Here is a 10,030-nt window from a genome sequence, read left to right as displayed (position 1 = left end):
TAATGGAGAGGAGAAAAGACCAAAAATAGTCGTGCGGGTACTTTTTGGCAAAAAGCCATGAATGTATAGGGTTTAGGGTTTAGGGTTTAGGGTTTAAGGTTTTAGGGTTTTAGGGTTTTAGGGTTTAGGGTTTAGGGTTTAGGGTTTAGGGTTTAGGGTGTTAAAAAATTTAGAGTGTTAAAAATTTTTAGAGTGTTAAAAATTTTTAGAGTGTTAAAAAATTTAGAGTGTTAAAAAATTTAGAGTGTTAAAAAATTTTAGAATGTTAAAAAATTTAGAGTGTTAAAAAATTTTAGAGTGTTAAAAAATTTTAGAGTGTTAAAAAATTTAGAGTGTTAAAAAATTTAATAGATCACTTGCAGCTCCGAAAGAATTAAAAAACTGATAGAAAGGAGTAATCCAGAAAGAAATAAAATCCACAATTAAATTCCACAATAAAAAATCTCATATACAATCTCCAGAATCCAAAACATGTTTCGGGCTATCAGCCCTCATCAGTTGGATTAAACGGATATAAGAGAAGAGAGAAATGTGTGGAAGAGAATGGGAGGAAGACGGATATAAATATCAATCTTCCGAGGAAATCCAAGAGGTGTGACCCTTGAATAGGCCGACCCAAAAAGTGGGACCCCCGCCAGATTATAAAGTTAGTATGTTATAAAAAGGCGGGGGAAACAATGGCCCTAGTGGATCGAAGAGTGCTGTGATCTTGAGAAAAACCTGCTGCGAAGAAGAAAGGAACCCAACTTTCTTGGGTTACGCCAACAGACTCTCGGAAACGGAAGATGTTGCAGTGGGGGGACTTCTTGGCAAAGCCGATAAAGTATAGGGTTTAGGGTGGCCCCCAAGTTTAAAGCTTTAGCAGAAGAACTGAAATCAAGCTTAAGAACGAGGGGGGCCCCAGTTCTCTGAGAGGCACTATTATGTAGGCGTGAGAGAAGCACTGACTTATCAAGCCGAGAGACCAATTTGAAGCAGGAGAGAAGAAACTTCTTTGGATAACCACGAGCACGAAGTCTGGAGTAAAACTGTTTTTGAAGTCTCATAAAACCAAATGGATCTGATTCCCTGAGGAGATACCTCTTCAGCTCACTTAAGATGAAGGATTTCTTTTGGTGAGGAGGATGCCAGGAGTAATACGGAATGTATTGAAAGGCATTGAGGGGCTTCTGGAAGCATTTGGTATCAAGAATACCGCAAGCATGGAAGCGATCTCCCTTGAAGAGGGTAATGTCAAGAATGTCCACAGAAGAAAAAGAAACTGAAGGTGTAATTCTGATCTCAGGGTAGAAGCTCTGATACTGAGAAAAGAATGTTGACAAAGAGGACTCATCACCAGTCCAAATACCAACAGCATCATCAATGAACCTTTTGTAGAACATAAGACAGGAGCAATCAAACTGAGAGAAGAGACGCTTTTCCAAATGGCAAAGGAAAAGACAGGCGTAGACAACTGCGAAATTGCTGCCCATAGCAGTACCCCGGAGTTGTTTATAAAAAACACCATGGAACTCAACATAGTGTTCACGGAGAACAAGTTCAGCAAGCTCCAAGATCAGATCAATCAACCTCAGATTAAGATTATGAGTATGGAAATACTCAACAACCATCTCCCGAAGAGCATAGAGGCCCTCAGTGGTAGGGATGCTCGGATAAAGAGACTCCACATCAAAGGTAAACAAGATGCAAGAAGAAGGAAAAGCCTTGCGATCAAGTTCACGAAGAAGACTGAGAGAATCAGGAAGATGAGGCTGCTGTTGTAGGAGAATCGGAAACAAAAGAACATGAAGAAGCTTCGAGGCTGGTTCCAACATATAACCTGTATAGCTGCAAATCGGTCTACCCACCAGAATAGGCTTATGAAGCTTAGGCAGGAGATAAAAAGCACAGGCTTTAGCTGAAGAACAAGGATTCTTCAAAAGGAAGCAACGAACAGGTTTGAGGAAGAACAGAAACTTATCAATGATGAAAGAGAGTCTGCTCCAAATCAGCTTCCAAGGAACACAATCAACACGAAGATAAACCAGGGGGTCCGAAAGTTGGCGAAGACCTTCATATTTGTACCAAGAAGAATTGAGGACAACAAGGCCGAGATTCTTATCTGCTGGTTTGATGACAATGGAAGAGTCATTCTTCAAATCATTGAGACTCTTGAGGAGTCTAGCAGGAAGAAGAGGACGCCGAACAAACGAGCCAGCACAGGAAGCAATGCGAGACCGAAAAATGTCTTCAGCTTTATGGATGATCTCTTCAAGTTGGAAGTTTTATTCATCCGGATTCCAAAAGGGATTCTTCTGGCGGAAAGGATGAGGAAAAACTCCAGAAACAAGAGGAGAACAGGAGACATGAGGTGCTTCCGGACCAAAGAAAGCATGAAGACGAAGAAGTCTGGCAAAAGCTCTGAATTCTTTATGAAGATCAAGAACAGACATTGGAGGAGGACGAGGAATAAATTTAATTCCAAGTCCTAACAATCTTCGTTCATCAGCAGAGAGACGCCGAGAAGAGAGGTTATGAATGGCAATGTTAGATATCCGATTCTCAACCTCCGAGGCAGTCTTTCTAGAAAAAAATGATCGAGCCATGAAGTCCCGATCAATGGCAGGTCCCCAGTGATTTAAGCGGGGCCGGAATCGCGGATGCGGGAGTTGTGTACCTGTCTGTTCTGCTGTCTGTTTCTTCCTCTTTGATGGCCCTGAGTTTGATTCTTGTAGGAATTCTGCCCACGATTTTTGCCGTTGGATGGATTTAAATGTGCGGCAGATTGCACATTCTTCGCCGACTGGCGGGGGGCAGAGTTTCCCTTTGATTGCAACTGTCCAGAGGCAGCCGAGGTGTTCTTCCCGGCTGCACGAGACCCATTTTTTGGAGTAGAGTCCATATTAGAAGTTGTCTTGACTGGAGGGGCACCAGAGGAGATCTTTTTCTTCTTGTTCTTTTTCTTCCTGTTCTTATTCTTCACCTGTGTTTCATTGGGGGCAGAGAGAAGATTTTTCAGAGCAATGATTTCTTTAGAAAGATGACCATATTTCTGATTAATCTTATCATTAATAATTTGTGCAATAGTGGGATCGGGCGGTAGCTGTTCGGCATCAGACATAGCTGTATCTCGAGAATCTTGCCTAGAAGCTTCAGCCTGTTCCTTGGCAGCTTTTTTGATGGCTCGATCGATAGTGAATTTATTGCACAAAGTCTAAAATTCTTGCAAAGCTTCAGCATACCATTCATCAGCAGAGACAGAGAAAGTGCCTAAAAGAGGAAGGTGCTGGAGAGCGACGCAAGTGCCCTTGAGAGAGGAGTCAAAATTCTCAACAACACTGGAAATCTGAGCATTATGATTGATGGATGCTTTAGAAACAGCATCTATGTAGGCATCGAGAAAAAGCTTGTTGGCATCAGCCTGAATAGTTTCCAATTTAGAAGAGAGGAGAGCATTGCTTTCATCATCGTTAATGGAGAGCTTCGGTGGTTTAATCATCAAGCTTTTTGGAAGAGAGCCAATAGATTTGAAATTGTTGAGTTTTCCAAGATAGTCCTTGGATCTTTCAGCAGCCAGAGAGACCCGTTTAAATTCTGCAAACGCTTTGTTGACAAGGAGATGAATTTGGTCCGGGTATTTTCTTCTGCTGTGAGAAGAGGGTTGAGCATCATCATGCGGAGGAGCCGCAGCCATCTCTGCGATCAAAGGAGAGGCAGGGGGGGTCTCGTGGGCGGCAAAGGCTCCATGGGCAGCAAAGACTCCATAACCGTGCGGGCCCTGGCTGGAGTTGGCGCGAGGAGCAGCGCTGTCAACAACGTGCGGGCCTAGGCTGGAGTTGGCGCGGGGAGCAGCGCTGTCCGGTTGGGCTGCAGCAGCAGTATCAGCGTTGGCTGGAATAGAAAAGCCTTGGGCAGAATCCGCACGGGCAGGGTGGGGTTGACAACTCTGCGCCACCCTGTCTTCCAAAACCGCAAGCCGTTTTAAAATGGCATCAAAGGAGCGTTCAAGAACGGAAGAAATATTGGTCAAGACGGAGGCGGAAGAGTCCGCATGCATTCTGGAGGATTCGACAGCCCTATCAGCCTGCAAACAAACTTCTTCCTGTGCTTTGTGGGAATCCGATAAGAAATCTTCAAATTTTAAAGAAAAAGTATTGGTATTCTCACAGAATTTTACCATAAATTGATTCAATTTCCACAAGAAAGAGTCTTGTTGTCGAGATGATTCAGCAGCAAACTCGGCCAAAAAAGATTTTTCCTGAGCTGAGATAATGGCGCCGCTGTCAGCTCTTCATTTCTTTCTATCCTGGTTCGATGGAATTCCACCCTGGGCGTGAGCAGCATCATGAGCAGATGGAGATTGGCCTTGAGCGGATGGCAAAGAGCCATGAACAATTAATTCTCCGGAGGACATCGTGAAGAAATCCAAAACTTTAGAGTGTTAAAAAATTTAATAGATCACTTGCAGCTCCGAAAGAATTAAAAAACTGATAGAAAGGAGTAATCCAGAAAGAAATAAAATCCACAATTAAATTCCACAATAAAAAATCTCATATACAATCTCCAGAATCCAAAACATGTTTCGGCCTATCAGCCCTCATCAGTTGGATTAAACGGATACAAGAGAAGAGAGAAATGTGTGGAAGAGAATGGGAGGAAGACGGATATAAATATCAATCTTCCGAGGAAATCCAAGAGGTGTGACCCTTGAATAGGCCGACCCAAAAAGTGGGACCCCCGCCAGATTATAAAGTTAGTATGTTATAAAAAGGCGGGGGAAACAATGGCCCTAGTGGATCGAAGAGTGCTGTGATCTTGAGAAAAACCTGCTGTGAAGAAGAAAGGAACCCAACTTTCTTGGGTTACGCCAACAGACTCTCGAAAATGGAAGATGTCGCAGTGCGGGGACTTCTTGGCAAAGCCGATAAAGTATAGGGTTTAGGGTGGCCCCCAAGTTTAAAGCTTTAGCAGAAGAACTGAAATCAAGCTTAAGAACGAGGGGGGCCCCAGTTCTCTGAGAGGCACTATTATGTAGGCGTGAGAGAAGCACTGACTTATCAAGCCGAGAGACCAATTTGAAGCAGGAGAGAAGAAACTTCTTTGGATAACCACGAGCACGAAGTCTGGAGTAAAACTGTTTTCGAAGTCTCATAAAACCAAATGGATCTGATTCCCTGAGGAGATACCTCTTGAGCTCACTTAAGATGAAGGATTTCTAAGTTAATTAAAAAGTTAATTAAAAAGTTAATTAAAAATTAATTAAAAAGTTAATTAAAAAGTTAATTAAAAAGTTAATTAAAAAGTTAATTAAAAAGTTAATTAAAAATTAATTAAAAAGTTAATTAAAAAGTTAATTAAAAAGTTAATTAAAAATTAATTAAAAAGTTAATTAAAAAGTTAATTAAAAATTAATTAAAAAGTTAATTAAAAAGTTAATTAAAAAGTTAATTAAAAAGTTAATTAAAAATTAATTAAAAGTTAATTAAAAAGTTAATTAAAAATTAATTAAAAAGTTAATTAAAAAAGTTAATTAAAAAGTTAATTAAAAAGTTAATTAAAAAGTTAATTAAAAAGTTAATTAAAAATTAATTAAAAAGTTAATTAAAAAGTTAATTAAAAAGTTAATTAAAAATTAATTAAAAAGTTAATTAAAAAGTTAATTAAAAAGTTAATTAAAAATTAATTAAAAAGTTAATTAAAAAGTTAATTAAAAAGTTAATTAAAAAGAATTTATCACTGGCAGCACAGAAGAGGATCCAGAAGAAAGTATGAAAGTAAAATGAATTTTATTGATAAAATTGTCCAGACATGTTTCGAGGGAGTTTCACCCTCTCATCAGTGGACTTGTTACAATAAAATGAACAATTCGAGGTTTAAATAGAAGTGAAGCAATAACCGCTTCAACTTCCAAGAAAAACCAACAGTCATACAAATCACTTAAGTGAATAAAAAATTAAATACCAAAATAATGGCATTTAATAATGTGCGGGAACTTTAAAAAGTTTAGGGTTTAGGAAAACCCCCGTGTTCGGCAAAGAGCCTAGGTACGAGGGGTCCCAACTCCGAAAGGAGGCACAAAATTCACAAAAGTGAAGGTTGCTGAAGAAGCCCACGAACAAGGTAGCACCAGAAAACCGCCAAGGAAAACCGGCAAACAAGGCAGCACCGGAAACCGCCAAGGAAAACCGGCAAACCACCAAGCCAAACCGTTCGCAGGGGCCGAGGGGCCATGCACATCCGAAAAACGTGAAACTGGAACAGGCGAAGGCGGATCCCAAAGGGCATCCGAGGAGGCAGCACAACCCGCAGGAGGCGGCGTCCGAAAAGGGCCGAAGCCCGTCCGCAGAACAACAACACGCAGAGGAGAGCATGGCAGGTCTTCAGGGGCACGCGGGTGCCGAGACGACACCAGGCGGGCCGAGGGCTGGCCGAAGCCAGCAGAGGACGCCGAGGGAGGCCCAAAGGGCCAGCAGACAAGGCGCCGCAGGGCGTGAGGGAAGAGGCTCGAAGGAGCTCGAGCCCAACCATGACGGCGGCGGCGGCAAGAAACGCCCAGATCGGGCCAAAAAACCAGCGCCGGCGAGAAAGAGCACGCCAAGAGCCTCCAAAAATTAGAGGCAGAAGACCAAAAGACACCCAGAGAAGGACGTCAGGGCTGCGGCAAAGGTGAAACCAGAATGGAGAACACCAAAAACGGCAGCCAAAAAACCTCGGCAAACAGCAACGCAACTCGAACAGCACGAAAAATCTTCAATAAACCATCAAAGAATCTTCAATGGGGCTGTCCGATACGACTGAATCATTCTGCGGCACGCGTGAAGAAAAAAGATTTAAAAGTTAATTAAAAAAAATTTATCACTGGCAGCACAGAAGAGGATCCAGAAGAAAGTATGAAAGTAAAATGAATTTTATTGATAAAATTGTCCAGACATGTTTCGAGGGAGTTTCACCCTCTCATCAGTGGACTTGTTACAATAAAATGAACAATTCGAGGTTTAAATAGAAGTGAAGCAATAACCGCTTCAACTTCCAAGAAAAACCAACAGTCATACAAATCACTTAAGTGAATAAAAAATTAAATACCAAAATAATGGCATTTAATAATGTGCGGGAACTTTAAAAAGTTTAGGGTTTAGGGTTTAGGGTTTAGGGTTTAGGATTTAGGGTTTAGGGTTTAGGGTTTAGGGTTTAGGGTTAGGGTTTAGGGTTTAGGGTTTAGGGTTTAGGGTTTAAAATTTAACATTTAACATTTAACATTTAACATTTAACATTTAACATTTAACATTTAACAAAAGTATCACTTGCAGCATCAGAAAGATCCAGAAATAAGCAAGAACAAATTGTATTGAAATTATTGAAAAGATGTCCAGACATGTTTCTGGGGAATTTCACCCCATCATCAGTGGACTTACAATAAAAGATACAATAAAACGGTTTAAATAGAAGTGAGGGGACTTCTCAACTTCCAAGAAAACCAACAGTCATGCTTAAACAATTAATCAATTAATCAATTAATTAAAAAGATTAATTAATCAATCAATTAATTAATTAAAACATCACTATGGAGAGGAGAAAAGACCAAAAATAGTCGTGCGGGTACTTTTTGGCAAAAAGCCATGAATGAATAGGGTTTAGGGTTTAGGGTTTAGGGTTTAGGGTTTAGGGTTTAACATTTAACATTTAACAAAAGTATCACTTGCAGCATCAGAAAGATCCAGAAATAAGCAAGAACAAATTTTATTGAAATTATTGAAAAGATGTCCAGACATGTTTCTGGGGAATTTCACCCCATCATCAGTGGACTTACAATAAAAAATACAATAAAACGGTTTAAATAGAAGTGAGGGGACTTCTCAACTTCCAAGAAAACCAACAGTCATGCTTAAAAAATTAATCAATTAATCAATTAATTAAAAAGATTAATTAATCAATCAATCAATTAATTAAAACATCACTATGGAGAGGAGAAAAGACCAAAAATAGTCGTGCGGGTACTTTTTGGCAAAAAGCCATGAATGAATTTAACATTTAACATTTAACATTTAACATTTAACATTTAATATTTAACAAAAGTATCACTTGCAGCATCAGAAAGATCCAGAAATAAGCAAGAACAAATTTTATTGAAATTATTGAAAAGATGTCTAGACATGTTTCTGGGGAATTTCACCCCATCATCAGTGGACTTACAATAAAAGATACAATAAAACGGTTTAAATAGAAGTGAGGGGACTTCTCAACTTCCAAGAAAACCAACAGTCATGCTTAAAAAATTAATCAATTAATCAATTAATTAAAAAGATTAATTAATCAATCAATCAATTAATTAAAACATCACTATGGAGAGGAGAAAAGACCAAAAATAGTCGTGCGGGTACTTTTTGGCAAAAAGCCATGAATGAATAGGGTTTAGGGAAGCCCTCGTGTTCGCTACATAGTAGCTAGGTACGAGGGGACCCATCTCCCACGAAGTAGGAGGCACAAATCCAAACCATAGTGAAGGCGACCAAGAGCAACCACGAGCATGGAAACCACCAAGGCAGCAAAACCGGGACCAAAACCAGGAAACCGGAAACCACCAAAAGGAAGTGGAAACCACCAAAACCGCCCGTGGGGGCCGGGAGAGGAAACACCGAGTGCCAAAAACGCGGAAGTCGACGAAGAGGGCAGGGGCCAAACACGAACCAGTTGCAGAGAAGAGGATCGCCAAGGGGGATCCAAGGAGGCGGCATCCTGCGACAGCAGAGAGGCGGCGTCCGAAGGGGCAACAAAGCCCAAAACTGCAGCATGGAGCAGAAGAACCCCCAGCCGAAAACGCAAACCCGCGACGAAGGAGGCCACGGCATCGCCAGTAGGGATCCAAGGCGGCACGGGGTGCAAAATGCACCCAGTGCCAAGGGGCACAAAGTGCCAAAAAGCTGCAAAAAAGCAGCAGAGCGGCCGCAAAGCCCTAAAGGGCATAAAAAACGACAGCCTGGGCCTTCGCCGAAACCAGAGGAAGGCGAAGGAAAGAGGATCAACCCACAAAAATCCGGCACCAGCGAAGATCGCAAAGGGGGACAGCAAGGGTGGAACCAACCACGAACCATCCACCAAGACCCGAAGCAAAAAAAGCCATCAACAGCGAAGCACCAGGACAGAAAAGTGAACTGGAGAAGCCATTAAGCATCGATAGCAAAGCCTCAGGAAAACTGGAAAAATCTGACGGCAGCGTGAAGAAGGAACTTTAGGATTTAAAATTTAACAAAAGTATCACTTGCAGCATCAGAAAGATCCAGAAATAAGCAAGAACAAATTTTATTGAAATTATTGAAAAGATGTCCAGACATGTTTCTGGGGAATTTCACCCCATCATCAGTGGACTTACAATAAAAGATACAATAAAACGGTTTAAATAGAAGTGAGGGGACTTCTCAACTTCCAAGAAAACCAACAGTCATGCTTAAAAAATTAATCAATTAATCAATTAATTAAAAAGATTAATTAATCAATCAATCAATTAATTAAAACATCACTATGGAGAGGAGAAAAGACCAAAAATAGTCGTGCGGGTACTTTTTGGCAAAAAGCCATGAATGAATAGGGTTTAGGGTTTAGGGTTTAGGGTTTAGGGTTTAGGGTTTAAAATTTAACATATAACATTTAACATTTAACATTTAAAATTTAACATTTAACATTTAACATTTAACAAATTTTAACATTTAACATTTAACATTTAACATTTAACAAAAGTATCACTTGCAGCATCAGAAAGATCCAGAAATAAGCAAGAACAAATTTTATTGAAATTATTGAAAAGATGTCCAGACATGTTTCTTGGGAATTTCACCCCATCATCAGTGGACTTACAATAAAAGTTACAATAAAACGGTTTAAATAGAAGTGAGGGGACTTCTCAACTTCCAAGAAAACCAACAGTCATGCTTATCAAATTAATCAATTAATTAAAAAGATTAATTAATCAATCAATCAATTAATTACAACATTATGGAGAGGAGAAAAGACCAAAAATAGTCGTGCGGGTACTTTTTGGCAAAAAGCCATGAAAGTA

General features: G+C 40.1%; 1 protein-coding gene across 1 annotated transcript; it reads right to left on the bottom strand.

The window, feature by feature from the left end:
* Positions 1 to 683: 683 nt before the first annotated feature.
* On the bottom strand, positions 684 to 2,585 carry LOC149564406 (uncharacterized). The gene is made up of 2 exons (XM_089823444.1): positions 2,363 to 2,585; positions 684 to 2,248 (listed from the first exon to the last, which is right to left on the bottom strand). The coding sequence occupies exons 1-2, from the start codon at positions 2,583 to 2,585 to the stop codon at positions 684 to 686; spliced, it is 1,788 nt and encodes a 595-aa protein (XP_089679570.1).
* Positions 2,586 to 10,030: the final 7,445 nt, after the last annotated feature.

Source organism: Cupressus sempervirens, chromosome 3, assembly GCF_028749045.1.
Source record: "Cupressus sempervirens isolate cs-2001-9-10 chromosome 3, ASM2874904v1, whole genome shotgun sequence".
NCBI lineage: Eukaryota > Viridiplantae > Streptophyta > Pinopsida > Cupressales > Cupressaceae > Cupressus > Cupressus sempervirens.
The sequence above is the reverse complement of the archived record's forward strand: the minus strand, read 5'-3'. Positions and strand labels throughout refer to the sequence as shown.